At 37.4% G+C, this 22,968-nt stretch overlaps 1 protein-coding gene across 2 annotated transcripts in view; it reads left to right on the forward strand.

Annotated features, from left to right (window-relative positions):
• Positions 1-22,968, forward strand: part of XRN2 (5'-3' exoribonuclease 2) — a 79,062-nt gene that overhangs the window by 639 nt on the left and 55,455 nt on the right. The window contains exons 2-6 of one of the 2 annotated variants that reach the window (XM_008064546.1): positions 17,771-17,898; positions 17,981-18,092; positions 20,558-20,669; positions 22,104-22,162; positions 22,239-22,328. In XM_008064546.1, the coding sequence (XP_008062737.1) occupies positions 17,771-17,898; positions 17,981-18,092; positions 20,558-20,669; positions 22,104-22,162; positions 22,239-22,328 (501 nt within the window). The remainder of the gene's footprint in view (positions 1-17,770; positions 17,899-17,980; positions 18,093-20,557; positions 20,670-22,103; positions 22,163-22,238; positions 22,329-22,968) is intronic. The other variant, XM_021715792.1, reaches the window with a different exon arrangement.

The following is a 22,968-nucleotide window of genomic DNA, read 5'->3' on the forward strand; positions in this document are numbered from 1 at the left end:
TGCCCGCTTGCCCGGCACCGGAAGGCCCCGCCCACGGCTTTGTTTCCTTTCGAGACCGCGCGTTTGGGGTCTCCGGAGAGCCTTGGAGGCAGATTGGCAGGGTCGGGTATACGCGGATGCGGATCCCGACCTTCGGCTCCCCGTACCGCAGTTCCCGCGAGCGTCCGTTTACCGTCCGTGCCTAGGGGACTTTTCTCTTAGTGTGCGGGGCCATGTGTTGCTGTGGTTTGTCCTGACCCCGGCAGCGGCTTGTGCGGTCCAAGACGAGATCTTCTGATCCGTCCTCCCTTCTCGGTGCCCGACTGCCGGGCCGCATGCTTGGGACAGCTTCTAGATATCTGGATGCACTCGAGCAGTGCCTTTGTTGTTGCGAGTTTGTTAGCCTGTGGGTGAACTTTTGGCCCTGATTGCGTTGTGTTACTGTCCTATCCGTGATTGCATTCGAGTTCGATTTTGTATAATTAGAATTTCTGGATTGGAAAGGTTCGAGGGCATCTCATGCCCGTCACTGTGAACTTACTTCTATTACTTAGATTGGTAAACTTTTGATTATTTTTAAAGCTTTCTTGGCTTTTGTCCAAGGAGAAACTGAAAGCCTTGTTTTAGTGGTATTCCTAGTGTTTCTTGTGTTTTTCTCAGAGACTGATAAACTGGATACTTGTTTTCTTTGTAAACGTTATCAAATTTTATTGATCTTGTACAGATAGAAAGCAACAGTTCCTTGCTCTGCCCCTTCCCATCTCATTTCTCCTCTCGGAAAACAACCACTTTTAACTCTTTTGGCTCTATCTCCATGAAGCTCATGCTTATATGTGTTTTATCAGTTTTAGATCTACTGAATTCTAACTATGATGGGAGGAGATTTAGTCACTCAGACCTCCATACACTTAATAGGGTGAATCGCTATCGTTATTTCTTCTATTGGTAAACTTTATAACTCAATATTGTGTCTTTATTTTTAATTGTTATCTGTATGAAGCACCCCTTGACTTAGTACTTTCCGAGATTAGTAGTAGCTTTTCTACCTCTTCACCTCTGGTTTGTCAGCTGCACTTTGGCGTTATGGTCACCCAAAATTAAATTAGCAGGGCTTTGACTATACAGGTTTATTTTTAAGCTATACAGTCAAATAGTATTGTTGATTATTGTCACTGCAGATTCTGTACTATGATTCTGTTTCTCGTGATGCTTTGTCTTTTTCCTGTGGTTGCTTTTCTTTTTTTCTGCTTTACAACACCCAAACTCTTTTATCAGGTAGCCTAGCAAGTCCTCTTCCTTCTTGGAGACACCTTCTTGGGGTCTTTTTTATTTCTGTTTTAGTCACACCTGGTTATTCTGTAGGTTTGCTGGAAAGCTTCATCCTGAGTTTTTTTGTTTTGTTTTGTTTTGTATTCCGTTCTTCAGTGGGAGGTACTGTTTCCTGGATCATCATTGTTCTCAGTTTAAATTCTTCGTTGGTTTTTATTCTCAATTGAGTTTTTAAGAAATGCTATGCGGGATGTATTTTTCTGACTCATTGAAGGCCCCCAATTATCTCCATTCTCCCCTTATACACATGAATGAGTCATAGAATTCGAGTTTGAAAATTAGTTTCCCTCAAAACCCCGAAAGCATTGTTCTTTTGTATTGTCATCTAGTATTGTTGATGACAAGTTCAATGTTAATGTGATTTATTCATTTAACCAGCTCTTATGTTGTGCTTACCGTGGCTCTGTTCCAAGCACTTTACAGATATTAACTTGTTACATCCTCAAAACAACTATGTGACTATTACTGCTTCTACTAATTTTTATTCCTACAGATGAGAAAATTGAAAAACAGAAGGCTTTAGTAACATACCCAAGGTCACTCAGCTAATAAATAATAAGTGCTAATAAGTGCATAAAAATTTATGTACTTATGCTGCTTTCATTCTTTTGTGCTGCTCAGTGTTTCTTTCTGAAATTTTAAAAGGTTTTTGTTCTTGATAGTGTAAACTTTATGATTAAGTACCTAGTATAGATTTTATTTTAAATTTAGATTCATTGTGATCAGTACTGTTTGAGTCTGGAGTCTTGTTCTTCAGTTTTAGGGAACACTCTTTATTCCTTGACCTCCTTTTCCCCCCTCCCTTTCCAAACTCTGAATACTGGTCATCCTAGACTGATTTATTTTTATTTTCTCTCTTATTCCCTAGTTTTCCTTTCCTGTCTCCAACCCCTCCTCTTTTCTGCAGCTTTATTGAGGTATAATTGACATAAAATAAACTGTGTATGTTTAAAGCATACAATTTGATACAATGTATATACTCATGAAACCATTACCACCACCCAGGCAGTGAACAACATAGCTAAAACATTGCTTCTGCTCTTTTGTAATTCCTCTCTGCCACCCTTCCCTGCCACCCAACTTTCATCAGCCACTGATTTGCTTTCTGACCCTATAGATAAGTTTTCATTTTCTAAAATTTTGCATAAATGGAATTACATGCTATGCATTCTTTTTTTTTTTTTGTGGCTTGGTTGCTTTCATTCAGCATATTTATTTTGACATTCATCCATGTTGTTATGTGTATCAGTAGTTTGTTTCTTTTTATTTTTGAGTAGTATTCTATGTTGTGGATATACCACATTCTGTTTATTCATTCACTTAATTGATGAACATTTGGATTGTTTTCAGTTTTTTGCTATTACAAAGAACCTGTAGATCATCTGCTTACGAGTCATTGTGTGGACATTTGCTTTTATTTCTTTAGGGGGAAAAAAGGAGTGAAATGGTTGGAGTATGTGGTATGTATGTAATTATTTAAAAAGACAAAAAGGCCTGGGCGGGGTGGCTCAAGCCTGTAATCAGCACTTTAGGAGGCTGAGGTGAGAGAATTGCCTGAACCCACAGATTCGAGACCAGCCTGGGCAACTTGGCGAGACCTCATCTCTACATAAATCAAAAAATTAGTCAGATGTGGTAGCACGTGCCTGCAGTTCCTGCTATTTGGAAGGCAGAGGAGGAAGGATATTATGAACCCAGCAGGTTGACGCTACTACACTCCAGCCTGGGTGATGGAGTGAGACTCCAACTCAAAAAAAAAAACAAATTGCCAAACTGTTTTCCAAATCGGTTGTACTATTTTGCATTGGCATCAGCAGCATATAAAAGTTCCAGTTGCTCTACTTCCTTACCAGCACTTGGTATGGTTAGTCTTTTTAGTTTTAGATATTCCAGTGTAGTATTATCTTACTATGGTTGTAACTTGCATTTCCATAATGACAGATAATGTCAACCATCTTTTCAGATGCCTATTTGCTTTCCATATATCCTTGGATAAAACCCACTTGATCATGTTTTATTATTTTTATATACTGTCGAATTTAGTTTGCTAAAGTTTTCTTGAAAATTTTTGTATCTGTGTCCATGAAATATATTGTTTGTAGCATTCTTGTAATGTCTTTGTTCTTTTTTTTTTTTTTTGAGTTGGAGTCTCATTCTATCACCCAGACTGGAGTGCAGTGGCCTCTCCCAGCCACCGCAGCCTCGACCTGCTGGGCTCCGGTGATCCTTCTGCCTCAGCCTTCTGAGGAGCCGGAATTACAGGCATGCGCCACCACGCCCGGCTGATTTTTTTGTTTTATTGTAGAGATGAGGTCTTGCCCCCCAGGTGTTCTTGGTAACATAATATTGTTGGCCTCAGATTGAGTTGTAGTGTATACCCTCTTCAGTGTTCTAGAAGGTTTTGTGTAGAGTTAGTATTGTTTCTTAACTGTTTCGTAGAATTGACAAGTGAAGTCATCTGGATCTGCAGTTTTGTGGCAAGTTTTTAAGCTTCAAATTCAAATTTCTTTAGTAGATCTAGAACTATTTGGGTTTTTTTTTTGGATGCCCTTTCATTTAAATTGTTGAATTTGTTGACATAAAGTTGTTCATAGTATTTTTCTTATTATCCTTTTATTATCTTTAGAATCTGTAGTGATATAATTCCTGATATTTGTAATTTTGTCTTCTCTTTTTTGCTCCATTATTAGTGGGGCTAGATAAACTGTTCTCAAATTACTAGCTTTTGGTTTTGTTAATTTTCTTTATTGTTGTCCTGTGTTCTATTTCTTTGATTTCTGCTCTTATATTTATAAATTCCTTGTTGTACTTACTTTGGATTTAGGTTACTTTTCCTTGTTTGTTAAGGTAGAAACCGAGGTCATCAGTTTAAGACATTTCTTCTTTGATACAGATACTTAGTGTTAAATATTTAAATTACTTTCTAGATATTGTTTTTAAAATGTGCCACAAATATTGACATATATTGTATTTTCATTTTCATTCACTTAATAATATATACTAAAACCCCCTCTGGCCCCCTTTGGTTATTTAGAGGAGTGCTACTTAATTTTCAAATATTTAAAGGCTTTTCCAGATTTTTTTCTTTTATTGATTTCTAATTTAATTCCCTTGTCAGAGAGCATAATTTGCATAATTTGAATTCTTTTAAAGTTAAATCAGACTTGTTTTATGGTTCAGAATATGGTCTCTGTAAATGTTTCATGTAACCTTGAAAAGGATGTATGTTCTGCTGTTTTGCTATTTCAATGTTATTATGCTGGTTGGTGAATATAGAAGATTTGTACAATACTTACTTTTTTTTCTGTCTCTTTGTTCTATCAAATATAGAAGTGGGTGTAGAAATCTCTGCCTATAATTTTTGGATTTGTCTGTTTTTCCTTTCAGTTCTGTTTGTTTTTGCTCCCTGCGTTTTGAAGGTCTTTTAGGTTAATAAGTGCTTAGGATTGATCTATCTTTTTTATGAAAAATATACTGATTTATCATTATAAAATGACCTTTATCCCTGGCAATTTTTTTTTGCTTTAAAGTCTATTTTATTTGATATTAGTATAGACAGTTCTGACTAGTGTTAGCACAGTCTGTCTTTTTCCATCCTTTTATTTTTAGCCTGTTTGCATCTTCATATTTAAAGTAGATCTTTGGCAAGCAACATACATACAGTTGGGTTTTGTTTTTTTATACAGCTTGACTATCTCTGCCTCCCCTTTTTATTGGGATAAAATATACATAACATGAAATTTACCTTTTTTTTGAGATAGAGTCTCTCTTGCTCAGGGTAGAGTGTAGTAGTATGATCCCGGTTTGCCACAGCCTTTACCTCCTGGACTCAAGTGATCCTTCCAGCTCAGCCTCCTGAACTGTTGGAACTTCAGGCATGTGCTACTATGCTTGGCTAATTTTTCGATTCTTGTAGAGATGAGGTCTCACTATGTTGCCCAAGCTAGTCTCAAACTCCTAGGCGCAAACAATTTTTCTTCCTCGGCCTCCCAGAATGCTGGGATTACAGGCGTGAGCCACTGCACCCAGCCAAAGTTTGCTATTTTAAGTGTACAATTCAGTGGAACTATGTATATTCGCAATGTTGTCCAATCATCACCACTGTCCATTTCCAAAAGTTCATCATCCCAAACAGGAACCCTACCCATTAAACAATAACTCCCTGTCCCTGGTTCACTTTTTGTCTTTATGAATTTGTCTGTTTTAGGTACTCATATAAGTGGAGTCATTCGTATGAAGTATGTCTTTTTGTGTCGGTCTTATTTCATTTAGCATATGTTTTCAGGGTTCATCTATGTTGTTGCATGTTTCAGAATGTCATTCCTTTTTAAGGCTGAATAACATTCCATTCCATTATCTGTATATGTCGTGTTGGTTGGACACTTCTTGGGTTGTTTCTGCCTTTGGCTGTTGTGAAGTACTCAGCTATGAATGTTGGTGTACAAGTATTTCTTCCAGTCCTTGCTGTAGGTTCTTTTGAATATGTACCTGTGAATGGGATCCTGTGGTAATTCTATGTTTAGCTTTTCGAGGAACCACCAAACTGTTTCCCAGTCTGTGCTTTGTAATTGGGCCATTTAGAATATTTACATTTAAAATTATCATTGATGTGGTTAGGTTTAAATCTGTTGCCTTATTTGTTTTCTGTTTCATTTGTTCTATGTTTCTATTTCTTAACTTCTCTGCTGCCTTTTGGCTTGAGTATTTCTTATGATTTCATTGTATTTCTTTTGTTGGCTTATTAAGTATTCTTTATTGATTTAGTCATCAGTTTTTTCACTTAAAATTTTTTTAATTTTATTTTGAAGAGGTGACATAGTTATACAGATGTTCCCCTATGCAGATAGCCTTGTTGATGAGGTGTGCCCATACCCCTCCCCTGGCAGTTTCCCGGTACTGCCAATCCCTTTCTTATAGTATTATGACAGTTGTTCAAGGTCTGCTTATGAGTGAGAACATGTGATACTCAGTTCTTTGTTTCTGTGATAGATCACTCAGTATTATAGACTTTAAGTTCATCCAATTTGCTGCAAAGTTCATAATTTTGTCCTTTATGGCTGCATAATATTCCATTGTGTATATGTACCACATTTTTTAAAAATCTAGTCCTCTTTCCAAGGACTTTACTTTATGTCTTTGAACTGCTTGGCTCATACAGTTCTGAGGGACCCTGAAAGACAGCCCACCTCAGGGGCCATACTGGGCTAATGTGTTGAAGGACATCCTGCTTCCAGAGGAGAGGAACAAAGAAAAGCTGGGTTGTCCCAGGAACTTTCTTCCTAACTCAAGATGTTACATTGCCCAGGGGGGACAGGAGCAAGGCCGGAGCACTTTCAGACAATTCTTCCCTATTTCAGGATATTGCATTCTTATCCCATTCTGTACTTACTTTTGAGAACTACAAGCAGGAAAGAAGGGAGAACTATGTTGGTCCAAAGCCACCCAAAGAACTGTCCTGCACTTGGGGTAAGACTTGTTATCCTATCCCTCAGCTGTCCTAGTGGATGTGTAAAGTGGTATCTCATGTGGTTTTTGATTTGCATTTTCCTAACTAATAATATTGAACATCTTTTTCATTTGCAGTTTTGCCATTTGTGTCTCTTTTTTTTAGAGAAATGTCAATTTAAATTCTTTGCACCATTTTAAATTGGGTTGTCCTTTTATTACTGAATTGTAAGCGTCTAAAAAATATATTCTGGATATAAATCTCTTATTCGATATATGGTTTGCAAATATTTTCTCTCATTCTGTCTTTACACTTTCTTATGGTGGCCTTTAAAGAGTAAAAGTTTTAAATTTTGATGATAAATTCCAGTTCATTTTTTCTTTTATTGTTTGTGCTTTTTTGTTGGCATGCCTAAGAATCCATTGCCAAATCCAGTGTTACAAAGATTTATGCTAGTGCTTTCATTTATCTAAGAGTTTTATAGTTTTAGCTCTTAAATTCAGGTTCATGATCCATTTTGAGTCATTTTACATATGGTGTGAGTTAAGGGTCCATCTTTATTATTTTGCATGTGGCTATACAGTTGTCCCATTTGTTGAAAAGACTGTTTTCCCCTTTGAATGGTCTTGACACCCTTTTCAAAAATCAGTTGACCATAGGTATGTGGATTTATTTCTGGACTCAATTTTATTCCAGTACCACACTGTTGCTTTGTAACAAGTTTTGAAAGCAAGAAGTTATGAGTCCTCCTACCTTATTCTTTTTCAGGATTATTTTGGCTATTCTCGCTCTCTTGCAATTCTGTATGAATTTTAGAATATCTTGTCAGTTTCTGCAAAGAAATTAACTGGAATTCTGGTAGGGATTGCATCCAATTTGTGAATCAGTTTGGGGGAGTACTTCCATCTTAACGATGTTTGAGTCTTCTGTTCCATGAATATGGGATGTTTCTATTAATTTAGAATTTCTTTGATTTCTCTTAACCATGATTTATAGTTTTCAGAAGATAGATTTGACTTTTTTTTGTTAACCCTTTGCACTCGGAGACATCTCTCAGATCACTTACCAGCAACTCAATTGCACTTTTTTACAAATTAGTGAAAAATGAATCACTTCATATTAAATAGTATAGCGTTGGAAGCAGTTATTTTATTGCACTGATATGTGTCTTGTAATGGAATTTTGGACATTGAGGAACTTATGACCAAAAAAATCAAAATTTTATGTCTTATATTTTTCTGATATATGAGAACGTGTGAAACAGCCATCTATAACTCTTTCTTTTGTCTCTTTGTTTTGCTGTTTTACAAACTAAATAAATGAATACAAATTCTAATTGTAAATTATGAAATTGCCATATGAAATTTATCAGAAGAATATTACTTTTCCAATTTTACTTTTCCAACTTAGTGCAGACATATGCGATCTGTGCTTCTCAAAACTTCAATACAATCTGCCTTCAACTTGGAAAGTCTTTTCCTTTTAAGGCTATGGTAACTTGCTTATCTACCTTTTCAAGTTATGCCATATGACGCAAAAGGTATGCCCACAACTGCCTCTCTTACACACATGCTCTTTATTGCTATCTTCTGTTAGAAGAAATGTCAGCACCACTGTGAAAACACTTCACACGTTCTCTAGCTTTTTTTTTTTTAATGTATAACTCGGTGTATATTCCATCTCTTTATTTATTTTTTCATGCAGCTTAAATGGAAGACTTCAAGGAAACATGCATTTTTGAAAAATTTGTGCCTGCATAAGTTTGTGCTGTATAATCACCAGCAATTTCTTTATGTTCCCTGAGAAGGGGATGTCAGAGTGATTTGCTAGGTTTATGATGTCCCCTCAGAGGGGACATCCTAGTGCAAAGGGCTACATTTATTCCTATTTTTTGTATACTATTTGAGTGGAATTGTTTTAATTTTATTTTTGCAGTATTCATTGCAAGTGTGTAGAAATTCAATTGATTTTTGCATGTTGATCTTGTATCCTGCAACCTTGCTGAACTCCCATATTAATTCTAATAGTTTTCTAGTGGATTACTTGGGATTTTTCTATGTACAAAATCATGTAATCTGCAAATACAGTTTTGCTTATTTTTTTCCTAGTATATATGCCTTTTATTATTTTTTTCTTGCCTAGTTGCACTGGCTGGAACCTCCAGTATTATGTAGAATAGAGGTGGCAAGAGCACCATCCTTGTCTTGTTCCTAATTTTAGAGGAAACAAATTCAGACTTTCACTGTTAAGTGTGATGTTAATTGGGGTTTTTTTGGTAGATGACCTTTATTTATGTTGAGAACTTCCTTCTATGTTTTTATCATGAAAGGATGCTAGATTTTTAAAATGCTTTTTCTGCATCTATTCATGATTGTGTTATTTTTGCTTTGCATTCTATTAATACAATTACTTGGATGAATTGGCTTTTGGATGTTGAACCAACTTTCCTTCTCTGGGATAAATCCCACCTGGTCATGGTGTATAATTCTTTTTGCACATGCTGGCTTTCTTTTGCTATACAGTCATCTCTCAGTATCTGGTATCTGAAGGATTTCCAGGATCCCTGAAGGTAAAAATCCAGATACTCAAATTCCTGATATAAAATGGTGTAGTATTTGCATATAGGCTGTGCACATCCTCCCATATACTTTAAATCATCTCTAGATTACTTAAATACCTGGTACAATGTAAATGCTATGTTAATAATTGTTTTACTGTTTCTAGAGAATAATGACAAGAAAATGTACATGTTCAGTACAGATGTAACTATCCATTTTCTTTCTGAATATTTTTGATCAATGGTTGATCGAATCCACAGATATGAAGAACTGACTGTATTTTATTCAGGATTTTTGGCATCCTTGTTTGTGAGAGATACTAGTCTGTAGATTTGCTGTTGTTGTTGTTGTTATGTCTTGTATGGTTTTGATATCAAGGTAATATTGGCCTTATAAAATAAGTTGAGAAGTGTTGGGAGACTTGGTGAAGAACTGGTATAATTCAGCAGTGAAGCCATTTGGGCATGGGTTTTCTTGTGGGTAGTTTTTGGTTTACTAACTTAACCTTCTTACTTGTCATAAGTTTATTCAGATTTTTCTCTTCTTGAATTATTTTTGGTAGTTTGTATCGTTCTAGTATTTTGTCCATGTCATCTAAGTTATCTAATCTGTTTCTGTAATGTTGGCAGTGCTATTGTCTCCCTTGTTTCTGATTCTGGTAATTTGAGTCTTGATAAAACTAGCTAAAGATTTGTCAATTTTGGTGATCTTTTTAAAAAATCAGCTTTTTTTTTTCTCTATTCTTTTTTCTATTTCATTAATTTTGGCTCTAATTTTTATTTTCTTTCTGCTTGCTTTAGGTTTGTTTAGTCATTTTTTTGGAGTCTTATGGGTAGAAGATTAGGCTATTGATTTGAGATTTTGTTTGTTTGTTTAAATAAGTCAGGGGTTCACTCTGTTGCTCAGCCTGGAGTGCAGTGGTGTGATCACAGCACACCACAGCTTTGACCTCCTGGAATCAGGCGATCCTTCTCACCTCAGCCTTCAGAGTAGCTGGGACGGCAGGCACACACCACCACACCCAGCTAGTTTTTTTATTTTTCTTTTTTGTAGTGACAGGGTCTCGCTATGTTACCCAGGCTGATCTTGAATTCCTGGGCTCAAGCAGTCCTCTTGCCTTGGCTTCCCAAAGTGCTGGGATTATAGGTGTGAGCCACTGTGCCTGGTGAGATATTTCTTTTCTTTCTTTCATCTTTTTTTTAAATAAAGACAGGTAGATTTATTAAAGGAAGGATACATCACGAGGTGCACAACAGGCAGGACAGCAGTGAGAATGTCTGTTGCTGAGACATTTCTTAATCTAGGTATTTGCAACTATAAATTTCCATCTTAACACGAGTTTAGATATATCTCATAAGATTTGGTATGTCGTGTCTTCATTTTTATTGATCTCAAAGTGTTTTCTGATTTTTCTTTATTTCTTTTTTGACCCATTGGCTATTTAGAAATACGTTGTTTAACGTTCGTGTATTTGTGAATTTGCCAAATTTTCTTCTGCTTATGATTTCTGAGCACAATTTCATTGTGCTCAGAGAATATGCTTTTTATTATATCTGTGTTTTAAATTTTTTTGACAGAATGTTTTATGTTACTTGAGAATGTATATTGTTTTTAGGTGGAGTGTGCCATAAACATGTTAGGTCTAGTTGTTTCTAGTGTTGTTCAAGTCATCTGCTTTTATGTTTATCTTCTGTCTCGTTCTGTTATTGAAAGTGGAATATTGAAGTCCTTAACTATCAGTTGTTGAAATATCACAATTTTGCTTTGTGTTTTGATACTCTGTTATTAGGTATACATATGCTTATGATTGGTACATCTTTTTCTTGATGGATTGACTTTTTATCATTATAAAATGCTCCTTTTATCTCTAATAACATTTATTTTGGTTTTAAAGTCTATTTTGAGGCCAGGTGCAGGCACTTGTTCCTGTAATCCCAGTTCTTTGGGAGACCATGAGGAGGATTGCTTGAGGCCAGGAGTTTGAGGTCAGCCTGGACATCATAGAGAGAACCTGTTTATACAAAAAGGAATTTGAAAAAATAGATAAGTTCTGTTTTGTCTCAGACCAGTATAGCTGCTCCAGCTTTATTGTGGTGGTTGTTTGTGTGCTTATCTTTTCCCATCTATGATTATTGTTTGTTTCCTTGAATCTCAAGTGTGTCTCTTGTTGACAACATATATTGGATCATGTCTTTTTAATCCACTTTGACAATCTGTCTTTTTGTTGAATCAGTTTATCTGTTTACGTTTTAGTGTAATTATTGATACAGTTGGATTTATATTTTTTATTTTGTATATGTCACATGTAGTTTTCTTCCTCTTTTTCCTTCTGTTTTTTGCATTGAGAGGATATTTTCTAATCCAGCATTCTAATTGTATTAGTGATTTTTTTTATGAAGTCATTTTTCTAGTGTTTGCCATATTTATCTTATCAGTCAACTTTAGATTTACAATAGCCAAATTCCAGTAATATATAGAACCTTTACTGCTATATAGCTCAATTCCCATTCCCTTCTTAATGGTATTGTTATACATACTACATCTTAACAGCCCAACAGTACATTTTTATAATTGCTACTTTACCATCTACAGTCATTTCCTTAACCCTTTACAACTTTGCTTCTGTCCACTTCCTTTTGTGCTATCATTGACAGATATATCACATTCTCTGTTATAAGCCCAATATTTTGCAGTATAATTTACATAATTGCTTTTTAGTTCAGTTAACAGAAGAAAGGAGGAAAAACTATGTACACGCTTTTGCTTGTGATTTGAATTACCATCTAGAGTTGCTTATTTTCAGCTTGAAGAATTCCCTTTAGGTATTTCTTGAAAGTCAGTTCTGCTAGCAATACATTATTTCAGCTTTTGTGTATCTGGAAAGTGTTTATTTCACCTTTTTGAGCCATATAAGATTCTTGGTTGGCAGGGTTTTTTCTTTTATCACTTCTTATGTTATCCCACTGCCTTCTGGCCACCATTATTTCTGCTGACTAGTCAGCTGCTAATCTTATTGGGGTTCCTCTGTTTTATTTTTTTGTTTGTTTTTGGTTATTTGAATCACAGCATTTTTACTGTGATTTGTCTATTTGTGGGTCTCCTTATGTTTATCTTAGTTAGAATTTGTAATGCTTCCTGGTTTACGGGCTGTTACTTTTTGATAAATTTGGAAAATTTTCAGTTTTTATTTCTTTGAGTACTTTATTCTGTTCCTTCTCTTTCTAGTATACCTCCCATTATTTGTATGTGTGTGTACTTAATTGTGTACTAAATTTCTTTCCTACTATATTCTTTTTTTCTTTATTCTTTCCTTTCTCTGTTCTTTGGCTTGCATAATCTCAATTAATCTATCTTCAAGTTAGTTATTGTTTCCTTTGTCCATTCAAGTCTACTGTTGAGCTGTTATAATGCTTTTTTTGGGGAGGGTTGGAGTCTCACTCTGTTGCCCAAGCTGGAATACAGTGGCACACTCACGGCCATCACAGCCTCGACTTGCTGGGCTCAGGTGGTCCTTCCGCCTCAGCCTTCATGCACGTGCCACCACGCCTGGCTAATTTTTTGATTATTGTAGAGATGAAGTCTCACTAAGTTGCGTAGGCTGGTCTTGAACCCGTGGGCTCAGGCAATCCTCTCATCTCAGCCTCCTAAAGTGCTGGGATTATAGGCTATAGTAATCAAAACAGCTTGGTATTGGTATAAGAACAGGCACATAGACCAATGGAACAGGATAGAGATTCCGGAAGTAAATTTCTCAACCAACTCATCTTTGACAAAGTCTCCAACAACAACCACTGGGTAGAGGAGAACTGCTTCATTGAATGGTGCTGGGAAAACTGACTGATCACATGCAGAAGATTGAAAGAGGACCCCTATCTATCACATACACAAAAATTAACTCTAAATGGACCAAAGACCTAAATGTAAAACCTCAAACTATAAGAATCTTAGAAAATGCAGGAGACACCCTTGTGGAAATTGGAACTGGCAGCCAATTCCTGATCAGAACTCTAAGTGTCCTTACCATAAGAAATAAGATAGACATGAGGTCCCCCTCATGACAAGCTTCTGCAAAGCAAAAGAAACTGTTAAGAGAGCAGGGAGACAGCCCACAGAATGGGAAAGATTATTTCCCAACTGTATACCTGACAAAGACCTAACATCTAGTATCTACAAGGTGTTCTGTTATTTCCAACAGTGCCCTGGGGCATAAATTTCCCTACAAACTATTTCAGTGGAATTGTGGATCTTTCCATAAATTAGTTTCCAAGCCTGGAGTTTGGTATTTGCACCTCCCAGCTGTCTTATTCCCAATTTCTCTTTTGCAAAGTAGCTAGTGTATAGTTCATTACATCCACAAATCTCCTTCCAAATTGTTTTTTACCACAACATTCGCTTATCTTGAGAGCATCTTTAGGTTTAAACTTCACTGTAGACTTTTGCAAATGAAATCAGTTCTAAAATTTTCATAGATTTTCTTGATTAGTTGCTGTTTGCCCTTAGGGCCATTCCAAAGACTTTAAGTGTTTGTTAGTTTGTTTTTGAGTCGGAGACTCACTCAAATTACAATTAATCAGTCTGTAGTTGTTAAGATTCTAGTTCTGAGGTCATGAGTTTAAATCCTAGTTTCTGGCCGGGCGCAGTGGCTCAACCTGTAATCCCAGCACTTTGGGAAGCCTAGGCAAGAGGATTGCCTGAGCATGGGGCTTCGAGACCGACCTGGGCAACTGGGTAAGACCTCATCTCTACAATAAATTATAAAAACTAGCTGGGTGTGGTGGCGTGCATCTGTAGTTTCAGCTACTTGGAAGGCTGAGGTAGAAGGACTGTCTGAGCCCAGCAGGTTGAGGCTGCGGTGGCTGTGAGCATGCCACTACACTCCAGCCTGGGCGACAGAGTGAGACTCCAACTCAAAAATAAAAAAAATAATAATTAAAAAATAAGTAAATAAATAAATCCTAGTTTTTGAACCTGCCAGTCATGACTTTGGAAATGTCACTTACCCTTCTAAGAATTTGTGTTCTCAATTGTAAGTGAAATACTCTAGATCTCACAAACTTTTGTAGTAGAGTAGAATACTCTACCCTGTTCTTTTTTTTTTTTTTTTTTTTGAGTTGGAGTCTCATTCTGTCTCCCAGACTGGAGTGCAGTGGCTGCTCCCAGCTACCGCAGCCTCGACCTGCTGGGCTCTGGCGATCCTTCTGCCTCAGCCTTCCAAGTAGCCGGAATTACAGGCATGCGCTACCACGCCCAGCTGATTTTTTGATTTATTGTAGAGATGAGGTCTCGCTGCCCAGGCAGGTCTCGATCCTGCGGGCTCAGGCAATCCACTCACCTCAGCCTCCCAAAGGCGTGGGATTACAGTCTGAGCCACCGAGCCAGCTTACTCTACCCTGTTCTTGAGTAAACACCTTTAGGCCAGTGCTTGTCACAGTTTAAGTGTTCCATAAATGTTTGCGATAATTATTAGTCCTCGTTTATTAGCATTGGGTAAAAAGCAGCATTTTGAATTGTTTTTTTCTTTAAGAGAACAGGGTCTTGCTCTGTCACCCAGGCTGGAGTGCAGTGGCACAGTCATAGCTCACTGTAGCCACAAACTTCCAGTCTCTAGTGCTCCTCCTGCCTCAGACTCCTGAGTAGCTGGAACCATGCCTGATCTTTGATTCTGTTTCTTAACTTTTTTTTGAGTTTTAATTTAAATACCATTAGATTTATCTATTTAAAGTGTACAACTCAGTGGTTTTTAACATATTTACAGAGTCGTACAGTCATTACTGTTATCTAATTTTAGAACATTTTCATCACTCTCAAAAGCTATTAGTAGTCACTTCCCATCTTCTTCTGTCTTTTTCCATCTTCAGCTTAAAGCAACCACTAATCTACTTTTTATGTCTGTAGCTTTGTCTATTTTAGGCTTTTTGTATAAATGGGATTGTACAGTATATGGTCTTTTGTGAATGGCTTAACATAAAGTTTTTGAGGTTCATCCATGACAGCAGTGTCCATGATGAGCTTTTAAGTTGTTTACAATTTTTGCTATTGCAAGTGGTGCTTGGTATGTGTTTGAGGAATTGTTATTTTTTAAAGTGACTTTTACTGTTAATAACAGTAAAAATCAGATCTCATGGTCTTAATCTTTTACTGAAGTTCTGGAAGAGAAAAACACAGGTAATATCATTTATAAAAACAAATTGAGTACATTTAGGAGTAAGTAATCCTTACCTTTTTAACAACTCACAGTGAATCTGAATTAGATTGACAATTATAAAATGGTGGACGTGCTTCAATAGAATAAGCAAAATTTTAAGGAAACGGAGGAGGAGCAGTTAATATCTTAGGAGATGTGTACAAAGTTTTATAAAAAAGTGACATTTGGTCTGAGTTGAGACCCTGGAAAATTAATGAGATTTTGGGAAGTGGGTGTTGGCAGGGAGGAAAAGGTGTTCTGAAAGGAGAAGCATTATGCAGAGGTATTGAGAGATGAAAGAGTGTTTTCCAGGAACTTGGGAAAGATTGAATGGGGCTCAACAACACTGTGGCAGGGCAGGACAGGACAGGAGACTAGCAAGGGTCCAGGCTTATTGATCAGTACTTGCTGTGGGAATCATTGGAAACATTAGCCAAGGTTAAGATGCCGGCTGGGCGCGGTGGCTCAAGCCTATAATCCCAGCACTTTTGTGGGGGCCAAGGTGAGAGGCTTGCCTGAGCCCACGGGTGCAAGACCAGCCTGGACAATATAGTGAGACCTTGTCTCTAAAATAAATCAAAAAATTAGCCAGGCATGGTGGTGTGCCCCTGTAGTTCTGGCTACTTGGAAGGTTGTGGCAGAATGATTGCTGGAGTGCAGCTGGTCGACGCTGGGGTGACTGTGAGCATGCCGCTGAACTCGAGTGAGGCTCCAACTCAAAAAAAAAGATTAAAATGCTGACACTTTTACAAGGGGGTGGGAACCAAAAAAGCCAGGAATTTTAAAATTTATTTTTATTTTTTGAGTCAGAATCTCACTCTGTCGCCTAGGCTGGAGTGTAGTGGGATACTCACGGCCACCCTAGTGTCAATATCCTGGGCTTAGATGATCCTTCTGCTTCAGCCTTCCAAGTAGCTGGAACTACAGATGTGTGCTACCATGTCTGGCTAATTTTTCTTATTTATTGTAGAGATGAGGTCTCACCAAGTTGCCTAGGCTGGTCTGGAACCCCTGGGCTCAGGCAATCCTCTTGCCTCAGTCTCCCAAAGTGCTGGAATTATAGACTTGAGCCACCGCCCCTGGCCCGGGAATTTATTTATAAAAAGTTGTGTATTTATTCTTACATGTTTAAACTTCAGTCAGCTTCAGGGTACTCTCTGTTTGATGCAGTACATTTACCGTGATGCTTTTCCCACTGCTCAGAACAGTTTTTGAACTCATAAATTTTGATGACTTTTGGTGCTTCTGCCATTTTTTGTTTCACCTTTCATGTTGGCAAAATGTTTCATCGCTGAGGACTTTTTTCATCTGGGAAGCAAAAAATAGTCACTCTGGGTGAGATCTGGTGAATAAGGAGGGTGGGGCACGGGTCATGCCATTTTTGGTCAAAAACTGCTAAACACTCAGTGCTGTGTAGATAAGTGAATTGTCATAGTGGAAGAACCTGTTTGCCACAACTCGGGATGATTCTTCCACAAATTATGATTCAGCCTTCTCAAACTTTCCGGATAAAAACTTTGGTTGACCGTTTGATGTGGAAGAACAAATTCCGACTATACTACAAGGACCTACTCTCCAAAAGATAATTCCATTTTTTGGCGGGTGGGGTCCCCTCTCATATATATATATATATATATTTTTTTTTTGAGTTGGAATCTTACTCTGTCATCCATGCTCTCTAGCAGTGGCACACTCACGACCACCCCAGCGTCAACCTACTGGGCTCCAGCAGTCCTTCCACCACAGCCTTCCAAGTAGCCAGAGTCTCATATCTTTTCGAAAGAAAACTCTGACTGTGTAGAGAGGGTGGGCTGAAGGCCAGAGAATCTGGAGGTGGTATAGTCTCTGTGAAGATTGTTGTGATCTTGTAGGTGAGAGATGAGAACTTCATGTTGTTCATGGTAGTAGGAGTGAAAGGAGTTGAAGTGGAGTGGCATTTTTAGGTTACATCAACAGGACTTACTGATGTGGGTGGTGAAATGAATTCTAAGATGACTCCCATAGTCTCTCACTTGGGCAATTGAATGCTTTGGTAATTTGATAAACATCCCCCACATTGTCAAAATTAACTTGTGTTTGAAGCCATCTACTTTCTGCAGATGAAATATCGGCTTCAGTTTGCTTTAAGGAATGCAATAACTTATTATTATCTAATAATTTAAGAGTTAATTAAAATGTTTTATTTCTAGTTTGGAAATGAAACATGGTTTTATGCTAAGCCTAGGATCTGTTGTTTTTGGACCTGAACAAACTACTATTATCACTTCCTCATAGCCAAAAGAATGCAATGGTGTCAAGATTCCAGTTGATGCTAGTAAACCTAATCCCAATGATGTGGAGTTTGATAATCTGTATTTGGATATGAATGGAATCATCCACCCCTGTACACATCCTGAAGACAAGTACGTAACTCGTTTTTATCACTGATATCAAAATTACAGAGGAAATATTGTATTATATTACAGTGTTTGCTTGTCATTACAGACCAGCACCAAAAAACGAAGATGAAATGATGGTTGCAATTTTTGAGTACATTGATAGACTTTTCAATATTGTAAGACCAAGAAGACTTCTCTACATGGCAATAGATGGAGTGGTAAGTGCTAAAATAATTAAGAAGCCCCATTTTGTTTGTTCTAAGTGTCTAGAATGAAAGTCAGCTAAATGATGAAAAACGTTGATAGTGGTGAACTTGAACTCATCCTTCAGTCTTTCATTCATGTTTTTTTAGTGCCTGTTTGAAATGCTGGGGATGTTAGTGACTGCCTTTGCTTTTGAAGGTCTTACCATCGAAGTGAAAGAGGCATAGATAAGTGCAAGTGTTTAATTATTTATAGGCATTATGGACAGTAGAAAACCATGCAGGGTGTTGAGGGAAGAGGAAATTAGTACTGCTAAAGGAGTTAGATAAGAGAGGAGGTGAGTGACTTTCGCTCTATTTCTTTAACAATGAAGAATAATTGGAGTTTGGATGGGACAGGTATGGGGAGAGAGCACCTTCCAGATTTCTCAAGTGTGTCAGGTAAGCAACACTTAACCATGCTTTTGACCACACTGATATGCTTGGGCAACTATAGGTGGTTTGAGTTGAAAAGGGAAGTATCACAGCTTGGGAAGGCCTTGCATGCCAAGTAAAGTTTGGATTATATCTGACAGTGTGTAGTCTTGAAAAGGATTTGAGGGAAGTAACTTACTATTATTATTACAAAATACCAATTTGCTTAGGTTATTTAAATAACCAGCAAACTACATATCTAGGTGTAGGGAAGATTAAGGCAAAACACAATTCTCAATTCAATTAGCCATACGCAAGTAGATTCTCTTTAAGTTTAGTATATCCTAGCGGACAATGGAATGATTTGAAAATCTAGAAAACTTTGAAAACAAGAAGATTAACTTTTCTATGAGGTTCTTTTTATTCAATGAAACAATTTAATTGCCTGATGGCTTGCTAAATTGCAGTTAGCATTGAGTAAGGAATAAAGGGAACAGGAATATGTCTTTTTTTTTTTTTTTGAGTTGGAGTCTCCCAGACTGGAGTGCAGTGGCACGCTCATGGCCAGCGTCGACCTGCTGGGCTCTGGCCATCCTTCTGCCTCAGCCTTCTAAGTAGCTGGACCTACAGACGTGTGCTACCACGCTTGGCTAATTTTTTTTTTTTTTTTTTTTTGAGTTGGAGTCTCACTCTGTCGTCCAGACTGGAGTGCAGTGACCGCTCCCGGCCACCACAGCCTCGCCTGTTGGGCTCTGGCGATCCTTCCGCCTCAGTCTTCCAAGTAGCCGGAATTACAGGCATGTGCTACCACGCCCGGCTGATTTTTTGATTTATTGTAGAGATGAGGTCTCGCTGCCCAGGCGAGTCTCGAACCCACGGGCTCAGGCAATCCACTCACCTCAGCCTCCCAAAGGTGCGGGATTACAGGCTGAGCTGCTGAGCCTGGCTTAATTTTTTTTTTTTATTTATTGTGGAGATGAGGTCTTGCCAAGTTGCCCAGGCTGGTTTCGAACCCGCAGGCTCAGGCAATCTGCTTGCCTTGACCTCCCAAAGTGCTGGGATTATAGGCTGAGCCACCAAGCCTGGCAGAAATATGTTTTATTTAGAGTATATTCCACTTTACAGTGAGCTAAATGTTTTGAAGAAAATCTCTAACTTCAGTGTGCCCTTTCTGTTAGATCAAGTGTAAAATAATACATATTTTATGCATACATATGTGTGCATGTATATACTCATTTTTATTTATATATAAATGTAGCTCACAGAACCTGGTACCTGAGAGGGCCACTTTAGACGGTCTCATTTTACAGAAAAGGGAACTGTTACTAGAGACTATAAGATAACTTAGATTTAGATGTAAATAGGATATTATTCTACAGTTTCTTTCAACCCCAGAACTCAGTAACTTTCAAAAAGTTCAATTCACTTTTTTGGGACTTATCTAGTGGTTTAAATTGCATTTGGTTAGAGTGATTTACAAGTCCTTTTGGTTAAAACGTTTTTCTAATTGCTATACCTTATTGAAAGGTTAAAGTGATTATTATGAACCTTGTTGTGCAAAATAGAAAATAGAAGTGCACTGAGGTCAAGAAGAAGCAGTTTTCTATTGCTTTTATGGGACCCATTTGGAGACCATTGTTCCTTTTAGGTGTGAACATAGGGAAGGTCTTCCTGATCTTGGTTCAGTAGTAACAACTCATTAAATGCTGGCTGGGTCTTCGAGTAGAGTGAGCTTTATTTCTTGTGTTCTTTGAAGCACCCTCACCCAGAAGAACTGACATTAGGCCGGAGGCCTTGCAGTATGAAGTGTGTTGGGGCTTCCATAGGATGTTTGTCCCTTTGACACACCATTCACTCACCTGATTGAGCTCAGCTTTTAGGTTTTTGGTCCAAATTTAAGTTCTCAGGATCTGTTAGCTATCATGAAAGGATTGCTAGGCATATTATTTACATTTCTTTCATTTTAATTTATTGTTTTTATAAGTACAACTTATTTAAAATAATGTACAGATTTATTTGTGAATATTTTTCTTAGTATTATGTGACTATGATATACATGTTTTCAGGCACCACGTGCTAAAATGAACCAGCAGCGGTCCAGGAGGTTCAGAGCATCAAAAGAAGGAATGGAAGCAGCAGTTGAGAAGGAGCGAGTCAGGGAAGAAATATTAGCAAAAGGTAAAGAATATGAATCTTGAAGATGAACTTTTTACAAGATGTGGGGGGGAGGTGGCAACATTTCATACAAATAGGTGAGGTTTTAATGGAATAAGGACCCTAGAATATCCAAGGAAAACATATGTTCACTTTTGAGGAAAAATAGTTCATGGAATCCCACTAATAAACTTGTTCATTTTTAAACTCTATGGTAAAAGGGAATTAAAGGAGATTCTCATAGGAAGAGTAGGGTGTCAGTCCCTCTTGGGGGAAAAGTGCAGCTCTTTACCTGTCTTAGGTATCTGTTATATAGAAACATTGAGGGGACAGCTGCTTTTCTCTGTGGGGGCTGTCATAAAGCTACAGTTGTGTCAACATTTTCCTCAAATCTGTCTTGGTTTGCTTGTTTTTTGCTTCCCCTTGAAACTCAGAGGTCTGCCTGAGGAGGCCAGAGATGGTTTGATCCACATGTGTAGGCTGTTGTTAGTTCTTGACACACTTTCAATGTAGGCTGATGGAGCAGGCACCCTTCCCACGGTTCCCTCAGTTTTGGCCTGGTTGAGGTGGGATGTGGTCATTTGAAATTTCTGGTGGGTACATAGATAGGAGGTAATCAGACCTCAGAGGGGTGAGTTTGGGGTGCTGATGTCTCCTGGGATTGGTTCCCTCCCACCGCCCTTGTGTGGAGATAAGAGTGTGATTGTAGCAGGCTGATTTATTTTGGTGTTCTGCTACTTAGGCAACAGTTTATTGGCTTAAGATAATTGTACTCTCAGTAGAAACAAAGTGTAGTCAGTTCAGGCTTGCAATTACGATAAATTTTATATTGTTTTAATTTGCTGGTAATGTACAAGTATATAGTTAATTTAACTGCTGCTTGTAATTAAGGCTCTAAGCCCTGTTTGTATTTATGACAGAATATTATTTTAAGGATGTCTTCTTTTTTGAAGACGTTGTGAAATATACTTGTTTCCTAAGAAGCAGCTGATCGGTGATATAAAGGAAAAAGTAGGATTTTTTTATTCTTCTACCTGAAAATTTTATTTCTACCTGATAATTTAATTTCTTATCCTGTAAAACTTTGATAAACTCAGCATTTTAATTTTTTCCCCCAAGGCACCTTTATCTTAATAACTGTTATCAAAAATAAACCCCTAATTGGGGGTGTGTGTGTGTGTGTGTGTGTGTGTTCTCCTGTTACAGAGAGAAGAACTTCATGATTGTTGTGTAGCAAATAGTATATTTTGTGTACCTTCTATTGTTTGAAAGTCTTGTTAACATTTAATTTTAATTTTAGGGGAATCTTATTCTCTTCCTAAACGGAGGAACATTGTTTCTCAGAGAACACTATTTCTCTTCTTTTATATTTTAATTTGTTGTTGTTTTTCTTGCTTAATATTGAATAATTTGCCTCACATTTTATGGGGAGAACAAAACATTGCCTCTTTTCTTTAGGTGGCTATCTTCCTCCAGAAGAAATAAAAGAAAGATTTGACAGCAACTGTATTACACCAGTAAGTGGACTCACACTTTGCTAGCTATTGCTAACTCTTAAATGAGAGGTTAATTTATTTCCTTCTATCATTTTAGGGAACTGAGTTCATGGACAATCTTGCTAAATGCCTTCGCTATTACATAGCTGATCGTTTAAATAATGACCCTGGGTGGAAAAATTTGACAGTAAGTTTCACATTTTGGTACTTCAGAAAAATTAGGGTGATCATTTGAGGCTGTACTTTGATATGACTGATATTATTTATCCTCCCCCCCCTAAAATGCTAGTTGACTGACTGCCAGAGGAAAGAAAACCTTTCAGGGTTATTGGAAATGGGGTACCCTTTCATGGTCAGATTTTAGATAGCAGAAATTTCTCTCAAAACCAATTTTGTCCTCTTACTATCTCTATGACACCATACAATGAGATTCATAATTTTAAAAAATATATAGGAAAGTAATTTTTAAATGGAAATTTCTGTTATTAGATATCAGAAGACAGCAAGGTTAAAGTTGTGTGGCTGCCTTAAAAAGTGGCTATGTTCACATAAATATTTAAGTAAAATTTTAATGAACTTTTATATAATTTTAGGTTCCTAATCTGGTTTCCTTTTTCATTAGATATGGCAAATTATATTTAATGGGTATCTTTTACTGATTATTCTTGGGGCATATATGGTTCAGTGCTATATCCTTGGGTAATAGTGAAAATAGTAGGAACTTGCGAACCGATCAGTTTTCTAATGGCTGTCTGACCCAGATATTTCATTCTTTTCCATTCCATGTAGTAAGTTAATCTCTCTCTCTCTCTCTCTCTCTCTCTCTC

Source organism: Carlito syrichta, unplaced genomic scaffold (genome assembly GCF_000164805.1).
Source record: "Carlito syrichta isolate Samal-C Ts95f unplaced genomic scaffold, Tarsius_syrichta-2.0.1 Scaffold307683, whole genome shotgun sequence".
Taxonomy (NCBI): domain Eukaryota; kingdom Metazoa; phylum Chordata; class Mammalia; order Primates; family Tarsiidae; genus Carlito; species Carlito syrichta.